Source organism: Vigna unguiculata, chromosome 1, assembly GCF_037176805.1.
Source record: "Vigna unguiculata cultivar grain cowpea cultivar isolate G323 ecotype 2 chromosome 1, ASM3717680v1, whole genome shotgun sequence".
Classification (NCBI taxonomy): domain Eukaryota; kingdom Viridiplantae; phylum Streptophyta; class Magnoliopsida; order Fabales; family Fabaceae; genus Vigna; species Vigna unguiculata.
The window spans coordinates 41,651,840-41,667,674 of record NC_140792.1 but is presented as its reverse complement, the minus strand read 5'-3'; the positions used below and the strand labels follow the sequence as shown (position 1 = coordinate 41,667,674).

At 33.3% G+C, this 15,835-nt stretch overlaps 2 protein-coding genes and 1 non-coding gene across 4 annotated transcripts; 1 reads left to right on the top strand and 2 right to left on the bottom strand.

Annotated features, from left to right (window-relative positions):
- Window positions 1-2,055: 2,055 nt before the first annotated feature.
- TRNAI-AAU (transfer RNA isoleucine (anticodon AAU)) lies at window positions 2,056-2,129 on the bottom strand. The gene has a single exon. It is a non-coding gene; the product is annotated as a tRNA-Ile (tRNA).
- Window positions 2,130-3,049: 920 nt separating this feature from the next.
- On the bottom strand, window positions 3,050-5,603 carry CDC25 (Rhodanese/Cell cycle control phosphatase superfamily protein). Its single transcript, XM_028081944.1, has 3 exons — window positions 5,363-5,603; window positions 5,131-5,269; window positions 3,050-3,473 (listed from the first exon to the last, which is right to left on the bottom strand). Exons 1-3 carry the CDS (start codon window positions 5,473-5,475, stop codon window positions 3,309-3,311), a joined length of 417 nt encoding a protein of 138 aa, XP_027937745.1. The 5' UTR covers window positions 5,476-5,603; the 3' UTR covers window positions 3,050-3,308.
- A 3,116-nt stretch (window positions 5,604-8,719) lies between these two features.
- LOC114165091 (Transducin/WD40 repeat-like superfamily protein) lies at window positions 8,720-15,046 on the top strand. 2 transcript variants are annotated; one of them, XM_028049751.2, is made up of 13 exons: window positions 8,720-9,293; window positions 9,453-9,528; window positions 9,631-9,720; window positions 9,810-9,854; window positions 9,989-10,069; window positions 10,909-11,005; window positions 11,221-11,279; window positions 11,712-11,822; window positions 11,928-12,067; window positions 12,146-12,185; window positions 13,382-13,444; window positions 13,518-13,708; window positions 14,297-15,046. In XM_028049751.2, exons 1-13 carry the CDS (start codon window positions 8,884-8,886, stop codon window positions 14,781-14,783), a joined length of 1,890 nt encoding a protein of 629 aa, XP_027905552.1. In that variant the 5' UTR covers window positions 8,720-8,883; the 3' UTR covers window positions 14,784-15,046. The 2 variants fall into 2 exon arrangements, with proteins under 2 accessions (XP_027905552.1, XP_027905558.1); XM_028049757.2 differs by lacking the exons at window positions 10,909-11,005; window positions 11,221-11,279.
- Window positions 15,047-15,835: the final 789 nt, after the last annotated feature.

The window sequence follows — 15,835 nt, the reverse complement described above, 5'->3', positions numbered from 1 at the left end:
TGAGAAATAACAAAACTTGTTTTAGCGAAACAAAAGAGTTTTTTAAATGAAACAAAAATTAATAATAACAAATATATATTTTTTGTATTACCTAGTAAATGAAATGTTTATGCTATTACAACTTAAATTGAGAGTATCAAACCTTCTCATGTGAAAGAAAAATATACAATAAATAAAATATTAAAAAATAATATAAATATTTAAATGTGAGACATAATTTTTTTTAATTAACATACATCATTTTAAGATAATTATACAGAGGTTATGCTAAAATGAAAAATATAGTGGAGATACGAATGAGTTTCATTACAAACCAAATATATATATATATATATATATATATATATATATATATATATATATATGATTATTTAATTAATCGTGAATATTTTAATAATTTAAACGAAGATGAAAATATGGTATGGATCGGTATTAGGGTGGGGATATATACATCCTCATACCCAATTGAAAAAATTGAGGATTCCTCATACTCATATCCATACACAGTCAATGCGGATATTTTTTATCAAAACAAGAACGAGTTCGGACAATATCCACAAAGTGAATTTATTTGTCATCTATACTTCACATATAGAGAAATTATTTTTAAATAATAAATACATAAAATTCATATAAAAAAATAAAATGAATTATTTATCCACACAGGAAAAGTAACATATCAATATATAGTGAAATTTATATTATTTATAAAATTATGAGTTTTTTTGTTAAATTTTGTTTTTAGTATTTAAATTTTGACATAAAAATATAATTCATCTCTATTATAAATTCTGATACAATTTAATCTTTAAATTTTAAAAACAAGAGATATAATCATTTCGAACACAATTACGTTATTTTTCTACGTGTATTAGAATGACTTTTGAACTATTTATATAGTTCGATACATTGTACTTTCAATACCAGTATATAGAATATAGTTTAACATCTAACGAAAATTTAATAATATTATATTAAAAGGTGATTATTTATTTAAAAATTAAAATCTTTAAAATATATACAAACTATAATTTTAAATACGAATTTAAAGACTACATATATGTTTAATATATACCTTCACATGGTCATGATGGTGAGTGTAGCTGTGATACATTTGCTATGATTCTACCATATTCAATTTTTTTTCATTTCTTGTGTTGCTGAATTTACTCACAGACAGTGTCCGATGTAACGTGATCTTCACGGTTGGTTGTCTCTTCTTTCAAGCTGTTTCAGTCAAATTGTTCAGACTAAGTCCATTCTTTTGTTGGAAAAACCAAGGATATCACTTTTTCAATTCATTTTTCTCGGTGCCTAGTTTGTGCTTCTCGCACACTATTATTATATGATATTTCCAGATTTTCGTATTCAAACTTTAGGACAGCCATAAGCACGACCACCGAACTTTGACAATTTTGGGAAAGTGAAAAACATGTAATCAAAAGGTTGAATCTTTCATTGAAGGTGGAATCTTAAAAACAATATAAAAAATATTATTTTTATTTTAAATTTAATTTTTCAGTACATGTATTGTTAAATAAATAACTAATTTACAGCATTGTTAAATGTGTTTATAGCACATGATGTGATATTCAACAATTATTTATTTGACTTGTAATGACAATAGTCACCGTATAAATGTTGAAGCCGGTGGAGATAATGAATAATTTTAAGTAAACATGTATTAAAGAAATACCTGAATTGGTGAAGTGGGATGTATGATACAGAATAAATAATTGTATATAATATTGACTTGATGCAGACAACATGGGTGCTACTAAAATAAACAATGAAATATATCACATACGATCCTAACTTAATGTTTCTAGAATCTCAGTAATCCTTGGCAGCCAAGTAAAACAAAAGAAGAAAAATATAATCTAATCTTAATTGATAGTAAGTTACCTCCTTTAAGTATTGCTTATAATCAAAGCAAGTACATGAAATATGAGGGTTTATGGGGAAAATGAGGAAAATAAAAAATATAACATTAATGGCATGCAGGTCTCGAACCTGCGACCTCTAGAAGAAGGTTTTATGGAAACGAAAAACATATGGCCCATGCAGGTCTCGAACCTGCGACCTTCGCGTTATTAGCACGACGCTCTAACCAGCTGAGCTAATAGGCCATTTACCAAAGATTTAAGTTTTATATTATAGGTTTTCGTATTATGTAATCTCAAGAAATTCCTGACACTTAATGCTAATAGCCATCAGTACAAACTACAAACATATTTGCGGTAAACAAAACTCAATCAATCACCACACTTATTGAAAAGTATGGAACCAGAACATTACATATCTTTGATGATGATATCCCCCGTTTATTAATAAACTTGGTTCAAAATCCAGACACGTATCCTCAGCCATAAGGGATACTGCAAGATGTTCCTGGACATTTTTTTTTTCTGATCGAAGAGTTTTGTGATTAAATTTCGTGCTAATCCAGAGTTAGTGTTGCATACCAAACAATCTTCTATAGTCATATCCCATTCTAAAATAAGTCGAGTAAAAAAAATTTGAGAAACAAGTGCATTAAATCATTGAGTAAAATAGCGACCGGAAGATGACAAAATGGGTTCTAAGATTCGAGCTTCCAGTGTAAACAAATTTTGTTTGCTCAAACATGTCACGGCTTTTGTGCACCCAGGCAGCAAACACGTTCAACTTGTTATTTCTGCCGCTGCTGCATTGATTAAAATTTCTTTCGTTGACGATAAAGATCATATATAAACTATGACAAATCATATATGACTATTATGACTCAGAACCTGTTTTACAACTTCTTCAGATCGCTTGGATTTTCGTTGTGTATCAGCATTAGAGAATTTCTGTTTTCTTCAGTGATGCCAAAGGTTTAATTTGTTGTGCCATTACGCCACAACCTTGGGATTCACTGATATGGCCGTTAAGCACATCCATTTTCATTTTAGCAAACTTGTTACGGACAACCTTAGTTGAGTTTCAGGGAATTCCCAAGTCTTCCCTACGACTAACCCATGAAACTTGCCAAAGCAGAACCCCCTCATTCATTGTTATAGAAGGGAAGTTCACAAAGAAAAGGAGTACCTTTGTTATTCTTAGCAATTTTCATCGAAGGATTTTGTTACATATTAAGTGATGGACAAAACAGAAACACGGTATTCAGTTTACCTATGATATATATAGGATTCTACCAAGATATAATGAAGCAATCATAGTGGTCATCCTACTGTTTTTGACATTTTGTATACAAATGCGTGCACACAACAAATATCATATGCCTCCTTAATTCCAACCAACAGCAAACGCGTCTTTGATTAAGGCTCTCACTCTCCTTTGCAAGGAATATTAGTGCAGCGGCAAACAGGTCTACCAGAAGCTTCCCACCCATTGAAGCCACGTTCCAACACCATAATGTTCTTTATCCCAGTATCTTCCTTGTTCTCCTCAAGATAATTGACAAGCCTCCTAGCACAAGTTGGGCCACGAACCTACAAAATAGCTTACGACATGTTCAGTCTAGAGAGAAACATTCTTGTATTGTACAAAAAAGTATAGGAAGACACGCCCACTTACAAAAAAATTGTCAAATTCTATGATCAGTAGAAACTTGTTTCTGATATGACAATTTTCATTTTTAGGTTTTACGATGTAACTACGGAGTTATATATAAAAATGTAATGCCTGGCTTATCCATTGTATCTTGGAACCATCTCAAATGAAGAAGCTTTGAAACAAAAGTTAAATATCAACTGTGTCAGGTATTAAATTCTGAAAAAGCACAGGCAATGGTAAGGCAAAAAATAATCTGAGTAAATCAGCATATGCATATAAGAAGCTAATCAATCAATCATGTAGATTGCAACTCTAAATGAAAAGATCATCCTCAGAAAATGAACCAGTTATAGCATATTCAGTGAAACTTTGGTATGGCCAATGGAAGATGGTAAAAGCAGTCAAAAGACAATATTGCCAAATTCGATTCCTTATTTTTCTTTCTAAAGGGATTTTATACCCTCAAATAGCTGCAGGTCTTTCAACTCAAACTGTTGCCTTTACTCAATATTGACTCTCTTTTAGCCAAATCCCTTTCCGATTCTGAAACACTACTTTGCATCAAACTACTATGTTAGGAAATACGAACCAATCAACATAACGAAAAGAACAGAATATTGACCAAACCCAAAAGAATTGAAAGAAGAGAAGAGTATCATTCACTATCAATAACTGTTACAAAGAACCAGAGGCAAGATATCCTTTGGAGATTGTATCTCGACCTTACAACAGCTTTCTCTCCCTCTTCTGTTTACCGCTTCTCTTTTTATTTGGTCAGAGATCCCTCAACAATTCCCATTAACTGCTAACAACTTCCAGCTCATCATAAATGACTAACTAACCAATTATCTAATCTTTCTTATTTTTCTTGGTCCCTAACTCTGCTAGTTCGCGTTTATTTGACTACAACAAATAAGAAAATTCAGTCATAAACTAATGATAGCAAAGCCAACTAAAATAAAAGTTGACATCTAACGACACAGCAGCTACAAACCTGACAAAACAAACTCCAAAATGAAGAACAATGCCTCTCACAACAGAAATTCATATCGTCATGATTTGTGCCCGGAGGGAACCAGTGAGAAGCAGGGCAAAACACTGCCATGTGATGATGAAAACCGTATTCCACAACCTCCGACTTCCCACTGACAAAATATTTCCCTCACATCATGACTGTCAAAACTCTTGGTTTATTTGGTAACTAGCAGGTTTGGGCTAAATTATGACAGATTTCAGCGCATGATCGATGCAATAAAATGTCTCACAAAACCAACTTGCCCAGAATTCTAACATTGTTAGACGCACAATCCATAAACGATTTTACACACTACACGGGCAAGAAAGAGCCCTTTGGATTTGACGCATGTAGAGTTTACTGCCCTACCCATCTTGGGCAAAATCGAACTCCTATGCTAAATAAAAAATAAAATAAAATAAAAGATTCCTAAAAACTTCACAGTCACATCATCACACCAATACATCCAATTGACATAAGGATCGGAATTTGGTCACTGGAACTGGAATAACAAAAATCGAAGAAGCAGAAAAAAAAAAAAACATGTATAACACATAATTAAAAGAAAAAAGAAGAACCTGGCTTAGAGCGCAGTGGAAGACGACGGTGTCTTTGCCTTTAACAGCCTGAACGAGGTTTGAAATGTTATCGGAGAAAGTATCGCTTGCGTAATGAAGAGACCCTGATATGTGTCCATCGTAACCCCTCTCATCGTCCCTTAACAACAACGAGTATATAATAAGGTTTGAAGAGAGGCAATTGAAGAAAAGATGAAGCAATTAGCAGAGAGTAAAACAGTGATAATGGTACCTGACATCGACGATGGCGATGCTTGGATGGCGTCTGAGAGAGAGAAGTTGTGTGCCTGTAATGTACGATATACTGCGAGCCATGATCTCGTATCGCCTCTCCACTCTTCTCATTTCTAATTTAACTCAAATTTCGATACGCACCAACTCAATTTCCCAATTTTTTTTTTTACCTGAATCTATGCACATAATTTTTTTAGGGTTTGTGTGTAAAACTAATTCTGTATGTACTACTTTCAAATTATTAGAGTGAAAAAGAGAGTATTGAGTTAAATTAATGTTAACTTGAGTTGAATGCAAACAAACAAACAAACAAAAAGAACACGGTTTATTAATGGTTTAGTTTTTTAAACTTTTCTGATATTGACTCGCCCTAAAAAATCAATAATAAGTGATTAATATCAAGTATTACCTTCTCCAAGAAATAATAAAATTAAATAAATATTTTAGTTTAGATTTTAAGTTTACGTAATTTTACTTTTTACATTTTTAAGTTCGTATACTTTATTAGTATTGATACATTAATTTTGATAAAATTGTTTTTTACCTTTTATTGATGTTAAGTTTTGTGAATAAAATCGATTCCTGCGTAGTTTTTATCTTGTTTAATCCTCAAATTTATGTTGTTTTTGCATGGTTTCGTATTTTAGTTGTTTTATACTTTTTTATTTCTAGTCTCTATTATGAGTGTGTAAAATAAAACAATAGGAAACAATTCTGGTAGTTAAAAAAACAAGTTAAAACTCAACACGAAGCATGATTGGACATGAAATATTGATTTTTACACAAATACCCATGTCGAGGGATACCGAGATCAAGCCCAACACTGCAAACATGGAGAAAAAACTCACTCATATGTATATACTGTCTTGGACCACTCTTGTAAGGCCAAAAAATGACCATTGGGCGCCAGGATGACTCGCTGAGCATTGCAAAACATAAACACAAGCACACCAACTAAACAACAATTCCAATATGCAAATGATTAAAACAGATTCCCCACGTAACATCACTCAGATTCCTCTATTGCAAGATTACTCGATACTATTCAAAGGTGATGAATACTACTATCCTTGTTCTCTAAGGTAAAAACACTCAGATTCCTCTTGTTGCGCCTATCTAAGCCTAACACACCTTATCCAATCCTCTGGTCTAAGCATGAATCAAGACTTCCATTAAGAACCAAAACAGTGTGGGCCAAACACACAATTGAATTCTGTGACTTGGGCTGTTATGTTGCACTTGTTAGAAGTGAGCTTTAAGTATAACTCAACCCCGCAAAATCAACCATGGCTCTGATACCATGTTAGAAATGGATTTTAGGGTGAGGATTGCACCCATTTGTATATTGTGAATTGACTTTATCTCTAGTCGATGTAGAACTTCCAACACACTCCCTCACGCGGAGGTATATTCATCTCGTGCGTGGAACAAGAGATTAGTGGGTGGTCTGTTAGCGGCCAAATATCGGGTGGAACAAAATGTCAAAGAAAGTTTGTTGATATAGGCTCTAACCTGGCTCTCTGATTCCATATTAGATAAGTACAAGCCATGAGAAGGAAAAATATTAACAATAGGTATTTGATGAAAACAACTCAATAAGAGCTTGCTTATTGATTTATTATAAATTTGTTCAATATATATAGTACAATGTCCCATCATATAAAGGGAAAAGTAAAACCAAATAAAACAAAATATTTGATAATAATAAAAGATAATCAAATATATGATATCTCTATCAATATAATTAATACTAGAAAATATATAATATCTTTATCACCCTGACTAATCATTGTAGCTTTTGGTCTAGTGTGGTAGAGGCCAAGTGGATTAGGTCACAATCGAATCGTGAGGCTTTGACGGTTACGTTGCGCCCTAACTAATCGCTATAATTTTTTGTCTAGTGGTAAGCACTCGATCCTAATATCTGGTATTAGAGTCTGGTTATGGTGACCGACTCATATGAGTGCAACATGGTCCCTATAAAGGAACAACGATACGGACATGGGAACTTGTGGTTGTGGATGCTTCCGTGGGAGGGGAAAGTATACCAACGTGGTGGAAGAGACTCATCATTGAGAGAAAAATTGTTAGAAATCTAAATGTGAGTCTAAGTTTCACATTAGATAAAAATGAGAAAGTAAAGTACTACATGAGGGTGAAAACCCATAAATCCATATTGGAAGAAATGCAAGATGGCATAATTCATATTTATGTCTAACATTACTTTATTTAGAAGAAAATAATGGAATCAAAATCACATTCAAGATTTAAATAAATAGTTTATTTACACATTTATAATCTATAATAATATATATAGAAGATATATTCTGTTGTGTTCACATTTCGCTATTTCAGTTTTATCCTTAATTATTATTTTAAAAATTAATTATTTTATAAATAGTTTATCTTTAACCATTATTCTAAAAACCTTTTTTTTTGTCACAATTATTTAAAAAACTTCATTTGTATACATATTTTATTTTTCTAATTTTACATTTAATTATTTATTCTTTATTAGTCTTAACTTGTTATGAAAACTAAAAGACGAGAACACACATACACAATAATAACGTTTATGTTTCCCCTAGTCTATATAAAAAGATTTTATTTTTTGGTGTTCACATTTATTTTATAATTTCACCTTCTATACATAAATGATCCAAAATATATTGTCCATGAGATCTATACGAAGTATTAAAAAGAATATTAATACCCCTTAAATCAGAAAAATATGGTATTATGATAACATGAACAGAATCCAGATTAAAATAAACAAAATGTAATTATTATATTTGTTCATTAATTAATTAATTTCTTCTTATATGTTGAGTTTGTCTTATTTGTTATCATATCATACCCACAAAAACCTATAAATATCCTCAATGAAGAAAGAGTAATATAACTGGATACTCATTAATTCAAATATATTTTATTGACATTTTAGACGACTTGAAGTTTAGATACTCGACAGTAGAAGACTCAGTCCACCTTAGATTAACATGACAAATCCCGGAAAGAACACCTTTTATTTATTTTCTAATTTTTTTTTATTAATTAGTTTTTTTTAATAAATTTAATCATTTTTTAATTCTAAAACTACTTACAAAATAAATAAAAATATTTCACAATAAATTTAAAAGTTATTTAATTTAATTTTATAATTATAATAATAATTTTATTATTTTTTATTACATATTTTCACCAGTGAAAAGTAAATACAGTACATATTTTTTTTATTGGATTTTGTTACTATTTTATGTTTTTACAATACACTATTTTAATATATATAACACACGTTAATTTTTTTAAATATTAAAATTAGTATAATAAAATGTCTGTTGAAGGTGCGAGTTTAGCTACCCACAAAAATGTTCAAGAGAGTCCAACCTGAACTAATGAGAAAAACACATAGTTTGCGCGCTTGTTTTTCGTTTCCCACCCAATGTTTAAACGGTTGTATAACGTCGTTTTTAGGTTTGGGGCCACTCTGCGAACTCGGTTAGCCTTTCCTCTCTCGTAATGGCCTCTCTTATTGAATTCGCGGACTACGATGAAAACCTAATTGCGGCGCCACAACTTATTGGAAACCCCGCAGACTATGGAATCACCGACGATGAAGAAACCGACGACGAAGGCGAAGAAGATGAAGACGACGAGGATTACGTTCCTGGTGTGGCCACCCTTAGGGTTTCGCATGACACTCCTCCAACTGTTTCATCCGATAACGTAATCGTTATCCCCGACGAATCACAGGACTGCGTTGAAGAGGAAAGGAATAAACGCCGCAGGTTCGAAGGAGGCGAGGCTTCTTGTTCCTTCGCGACTGGGAGCAGCAATGGTAGCCAAGGAAACGACCATACCGACATTGACGGTCTCTTTTGCCCTATTTGCATGGATGTTTGGACCAATAACGGCGAACATCATATCTGGTGAAACCGCATTTCCTTTGCCCTAAATTATACACTCACACACGCGCACTCACAGTGACTGACTGTTAATTAGACGTTTTTGTGGTGGTTAAATTGTTGAATATATGCGAACGATGTGATGATTTTTTATTTTATTTTTTTTGGGGTGAATGAGTTCAGTTGTCTTCCTTGTGGACACATATATGGCATGTCTTGCATCAAAAGATGGCTTCAACAGCGAAAAAATTCCAGCAAGGTAAATACACATTGTGTTTAGGTGAGACTTGAGTGGTGCTTTCTGAAATTTATGCAACCTAAAGTGGCTCTACATTTATCTTTTGTGTGTTTTTGGTCCCAGTGTCCCCAATGTAATAGGAAATGTACGTTGAAGGATGTGAGGAAACTGTTTGCTTCCCGAGTAGTTGCGGTCGAGGAAGAATCTCAGAAGGTTTGGCCATGTTTATGTGCGCATTTTATGTGAAAGAAACCTTTTGAGAAGATAGGTTACCTGATTGATTACTTTTTCGCTGTTGGCAGAGAATTCAGTCGCTTGAGGCCAAATGTGCTGCCCTTGAAAGTAAGGTAGTGGGATGCTATGAAATATTTTTTTACATGCTATTTTTTCTTCCTGGCTTTATGTGGGTTTTTAAATTTTGATTATACTCGAATACGAAGCTATATTATTGGTTAAAACAATATATCAAATACATTCTTAGGTCAGTGATTGGCGTAAGAAAGAAGAGGGATGGAAATTTCGAGAAATCACCTTGCATTCTCAAGTTCAGACTCTTACGCAGGTATCACTTCTGCATTACTATTACTATATTACTTTAGAATATACAAACAATTTGTCGGTAAATATGTGGTTTTCCAAATTTGAAAACCTTTTGCATTTTCAAGTTCAGAATCTTACACAGGTATCACTTATGCATTACTATAGAATATACAAACAATTTGTCAGTAAATCTTTGGTTTTCTGAATTTGAAAACCTTTTAAAGACCATGGTTGGAGCCACTCTTATTACCCTAATATTTTTTTATATGAAATAGAAGATGATGTCATGTCATGTTTGCGATGCCACACCGTTGCATCTTCTAACCCTAACCTACTTTATTGGACTATTACCACTCTTGCTGTTGTTGTTTGCCTCTTTACTTCCTTTATGACCAGTAATTTAACATCTTCCACGCTTTTGTTGCTTTGTCCGAACCTATTAGGATATAAGGAAAAGGGGGAGTTAGAATATTAATGAGTTGGGTAGTTAGATATGAATAGGAGAAGAGGGAGATTTGTTGCCATTGTATTGATCATTGGTTGGGTCTTAGTGAAGGGGCACCCGTGGAGGGTAGTTTGCTCTCGTATTCATTGTTCTTCTCACCCTATTCCATTAAATTCCTTTTTTTCTTCTCATTTAAATTTTTAGCTTGTAACAGAAACCTTGTTGCATCAAACGCCATTTTCTTAGTTTTGACAACTTGATGTTAAAAATTGAGGCATTTGCTTGAGGAGCATTGGGAACAGACATTTATGCAGTGTAAACTGGTTTAAATCTTTGGCCCAAATCATAAAACCCTCTTCGATCCGTTTCGATCTTTGTATGTATGTCTTAAACTATTATGTACATTTGGCCTGTAGAGAAACACTTATTTGGAGCAGCTGCTACTAGATATGCAGAGCAGGGAATCTGCATTGATAAGTCGCAATGGAAATTCGCAGGGGAGATGTGAATCTGGTAATCATTCTTTCAGCATTCAAATGAGATGACTGATTCCTGCCTCATAAAAGTTGTCTCCTTTTGCTCACCCAGCACCCACTCTCACTTTCTTTCTAAAATAACAAACTCTTTTTTCAAGAAAAAGTCGCTGTTGATTTCATTGATTGCTCAAGTTTCTTTCCTTGCTAATTTGTGCTCTTGGCGCATCGACTTTAACTGAATGTAACTTGTAGAGCACAACATTGGCCCAAAGTACTGTGGAAAGGGATCCATTTGTAATTTTAAATTGCAGGTATGCCATTATCTCATTTCGCCCTCTCCTCTCGTACCTAACATCACCACTTTGGAAAAGTTTCACCTTGTTCTCTTCTAGTCTCACCCTTTCTCAAATTTACGTCTTAAACTTTTTTCCCATTAGCACCCCAAAGTTTGTTTTAACTTACTTTGACCATTGTTAAAGCTTTGGCATGAAACATAGAACTTTAACGGAATTTATTGAATTGATAGTTTACTTTAAACCAAACTCAGGGAGGTTAAGTGGTTTTGAAAAAAAAGTTTAGGATGGTAAGCTGGGAATATGTGGAACTATAAAGAGGTTATGTGTAATATAATACCCTATTTTTTTTTAACCACATCTCCTCTTATAATCGGCTTATTTTGTTAGAAAAATTTTATATTTTGTTGATGACTTGAATTTTATTTAACTAGTGTGTACCTGTTTTAGAAAGAGATTCATCTCGATGGTGCACGCGTTTTTGATATGGACATTTCTAATCAAATTGTATTAATCGCACAAAAGCCAAAGGAAGTTGGTGGAATGCACTTGCTAACTAAAGTAAGATTTTTCAATTTGAAGTATTTATGTGTATTGTGTGTGGCTTTAGTTTCTCTTGTGCAAAAAGGATTTTGATTTAACTTTCATGGAAACTTGAATTTGTAGATGAGCTTGTTGTCTCCATTTGAGATGCAAGATATCTTACTTCCTTCTGCAACAAGTGGTGTTAAAGACCTTCATATTTCCCCTTCTAATAGTAGTATGGCTCTCTTCTCTTCATTGGGGAAGAAACTATCAGTGCTCAGGTATAGTTGCATTGAGTACTAATTCATCTTGTTTGACATAGTAAACCTCGGTAATTGGCGTATTTTCCTGTGTTACAGCTTGGACAGTGGCAATCTTGTTATCAATTATGATCTACAGGTGAAGTTTGATTCAATATTTTCGTTTGGTAAACTAATAGTAATAAAGCTTGTTGCAGTAGTGTATAATTTCTATGCTTTGTGATTTTTCAGATTTGTATTGCTTGTATATTTAACTTGTTATCCTCTTTGAATTGAGTAACCAAAAGCCTTACCTTGTGTTTGGATGAAACATTTTAACAATACTGAGAAATTGAAATGCATTGTATATGAATTGTTTCTAAAATTCCCTTCATTTTCTAAATAATTTGTTTGGATAAAGAAAAATAAAATACCTTATATTTCAATTTCTTATTTGGATAAAACAATTGAATTTCTTGTGAGATGAAATTTCATTTTAACAATATATATTTTAGGCTTAATTATGTTTTGAGTTCATGATAAATTTGAAAAGGGCTTGACGACCCAAATTGGCCGAGCTGACCCTACTACCCAACCAAGCTGGTCTAACTCGACGACTGAGACGGGCCGGGCTGACAGGGAAACCTAAACGGGTTGGGCCGGCCTGACGATCCAAACAAGACTGACCAACCCGATGGCCCATATGGTCCAACATGTTTGGGTCGTCGAGCCCGTCCGACATCTCTAGGTCGTTCGACCCATGGAGTGTTCAGAGTGTGAAGTGAAAAGAATTTCAAATTCCATCTATTTTGAGGGTATTTAAATTTCTACTAATTTAGCTAATTGAAATACTTCAAAAAAATGCTTGCATTTTAAATGTTTTTTAATTTCTCTATTCAAACAAAGCATTTCATTATAAAAAAATCTAAGTTCTTCAAAAAATTGAATTGTTTCATTAAAATACTCCATCCAAACACCATTAACCATTAAGGAGTCCAAAAACACGGCAAGCTATCTAACCATCAACCCAACATCATAATGAAGATAAGAAAATCACTGAATTCCAAAAAGGATGAAGTGTTGTAAGTAGCTATCCTGGAAAGTCTAGCTTTTTTCTCCAACCTCACGCACCAAATAACATCGAATAGCATACAGCAGGATGGCAAGGCAATCCTCTTTAGTTCCGGTGATTCTAAATTCTTGGAAATGACGTATATAAGAGGGAATTCTCCTAACTAATGGAAATAGATTTTTAAGATAGTTTTTTCATTCACCTTCGTGCTGTGTACTAATTTATTCCTCAGAGTTTAGTAGTCCCTCTTTGTGTTTTTAACCATTACTTGAATACTGTTACAGGATCCTGCATGGTCTTGTTCGTGGGATCTGAACAATTCGCATAACATATATGCTGGATTACAGGTCAGCAATTTGGTTTTGTATTTATCGGATGGTGGGAGCTTCAAATTCTAATTTTCATATTAATTTCCTGCAGAATGGTTCTGTCTTAGTGTTTGACATGCGTCAAACTGTGGGCCCCGTGAAATCTTTAGTTGGTTTGACTAATAACCCTGTGCATACTGTTACTTCTCTTGCACAAACTTCAAGTCTTTCTTCGAGTGTTAAAACCATACTATCGGCATCTGCGTTTGGCCTTTGTCAGTGGAACATTGATTCTGAAGAACGGTAGGCTGCTTGCATTTTATAATTGCCTTATATATATTGTGGTAAACTTTGATTTGCTGGCACTATCCAGTTAACGCTACAATCATTCAACTATGAGAGGCAAATACTTCGCTTTACCCATTTTCTTTTTGGATTTGTGTGGGCCTACCTGTTGATATAATTGGTTTTGTTTTCGAAAGTATTCTAACATTACGAATTGTACATTGACAATGTTTGGTCTATCATTGTACCTTTCCCTTCTCTCTCCTTTTGCTCCTATTATTCTTCATTTTGTATGATATACATGCAATGTTGTATTGCCAAAATTATTTTAGGTGATTTTCCTGTGTTAGAGTCGTATTTCTTTCTGCATTTTTGAAATTTACATTATTTTTGTAAATTTAATTAAATCAGCTCTCGACTTTGGAATGCTTCCTGCATTTATAAGATAGTATATGATGGATCATTCCTCTTTTCTTCTGCGAAATTTCAATTTAGTTCACGACGATAGTGGTGATTTTGCAAGCAATCATCTACAAAGTGTCATCCTGTATTTTTTTTTTGGCTGTAAATAGCTCTCCTAATACTGCATCTTTTTTAATTTTGAAGGCCGCTCGTGGTTCCTGAAACTGATAATCAAGGAGTCTGCATATCCCTTGCCTATTGCCCTAGCAGTGATGACATTGTTGCTTCTTACAGACCGAAATTCAACATGTCGATGGATGTGCCTCTATCTCAACCGTTGGCCACTCCTCTTATTGCTGGACAAGGAGTACAGGGCACTCATGTCTTGTTCAACAGAATGGGTAGTCATCATTTCCAAAAGGTGGGTTCCTCCCATGCAAATGTAAGTAAAATTCGACTACCAAAATGTGTAATTATGGACGTAGAGAGTCAGAGCAGATTGTTAGCATCTTGGGATGAAGTTACATGTGATTTGGTCTTGCACGAGTTGCCATCTTTTAGACTTCTTCAGCAATTCAAAATGCCAGCTCAGGCCCGTGATCTTAGATACTCACATAGCCACGGCGTACTTGGTTGTCTAAGTGAGAACACGTTGCAGCTCTTCTATTCCAAGCACTCGTCGGTAAGGTAATTCTATGCTTCGCATTTGCTCTTATCACCGCAATCCTTTCAAGAAAGGTATCATTGGCTTTGATATCTTTGTTCTAAATTATTCTATATTAGAATTTAGCTGTCCTTAAAGTTGTTGGAATAGGTATTTCTCTGCCCCGAGCCTTCGTTTTTCTGTAATTATTTTGTAGGTTATTTATCATTTTTTGGTAATATTGTAGCAGTAGTTACTGTATGTAACAATAATAAGATCAGCACTGTCATTAATAACTATGATTACTGAAAGTTACCTGTTTTCAATGCAATAGAAAACTATTAGGTTAATTATGTTTTTCATCTCCATATAATTTTACAAATTTTACTTTTTGTTTGAATAAAATATTAACAAGTCTTGGTAATAATCACGTATGTAGTCGTGGGATTTGCAATCTGGATACTTTTTTGTTGCAAAAATCACTGTAAAAGTTGCTGAGTTTTTGGTAGTATAAACTGGTTAGAAAATAAGTTGAGTTTTTTTTTTTGATAAAAATAGAGAAAATAAAAAAAATTGTTTTTTATAAATTCACTCGAAAAACTTTTTAAAATCGAAATTTGTGGTTGCTGCCACGCGTCTGTATTTTATATACGGTTACTTGTTGAGCAAAAAATGTGAGAGTGAGGTTGAAAAAGAATTTTGAAAGAGTTTGAACATTAAAGTTTTCTTAATTGTGGATTATTATGTTTATTGTGATTTTTGTGTTTTGAATGAATGTTTAGTTGCTCGTTAACTTGTGTATTGAGTGTTTATGTAGTGTCTTATTATGGTTAAAAAAATTGATTCAAAATTTAATCATGCGGCTTTGACATTAAATTAATTGTTCACATAACTAAATTACATTTAAAGTTTAGAATTCCCATTATTCTATTTAATACATGTTACACAAAATTAAGATAAATGGTTAGCATAATAACCTGGCCTACACGATGCCAAGAAAGTGATTTTCTTTGTTGTCCTTATCTAATTATAGGTCCCTACTTAATTGCATTATGACACGTTGAAGTTGAAGGACTTCTTTACATTGAAGTTAAGTTAGT

Bases quoted from the DNA above. Each gene is read 5' to 3' on its own strand.
- LOC114165091 (XM_028049751.2), top strand. From the start codon at position 8,884: ATGGCCTCTCTTATTGAATTCGCGGACTACGATGAAAACCTAATTGCG. The intron at 11,823-11,927 runs GTAAGATTTTTC...TTGAATTTGTAG, and splicing joins GAATGCACTTGCTAACTAAA to ATGAGCTTGTTGTCTCCATT. The intron at 13,445-13,517 runs GTCAGCAATTTG...AATTTCCTGCAG, and splicing joins ACATATATGCTGGATTACAG to AATGGTTCTGTCTTAGTGTT.
- CDC25 (XM_028081944.1), bottom strand. From the start codon at position 5,475: ATGAGAAGAGTGGAGAGGCGATACGAGATCATGGCTCGCAGTATATCG. The intron at 5,270-5,362 runs GTACCATTATCA...GTTGTTGTTAAG, and splicing joins ATCGCCATCGTCGATGTCAG to GGACGATGAGAGGGGTTACG. The intron at 3,474-5,130 runs GTTCTTCTTTTT...GCTATTTTGTAG, and splicing joins TCCACTGCGCTCTAAGCCAG to GTTCGTGGCCCAACTTGTGC.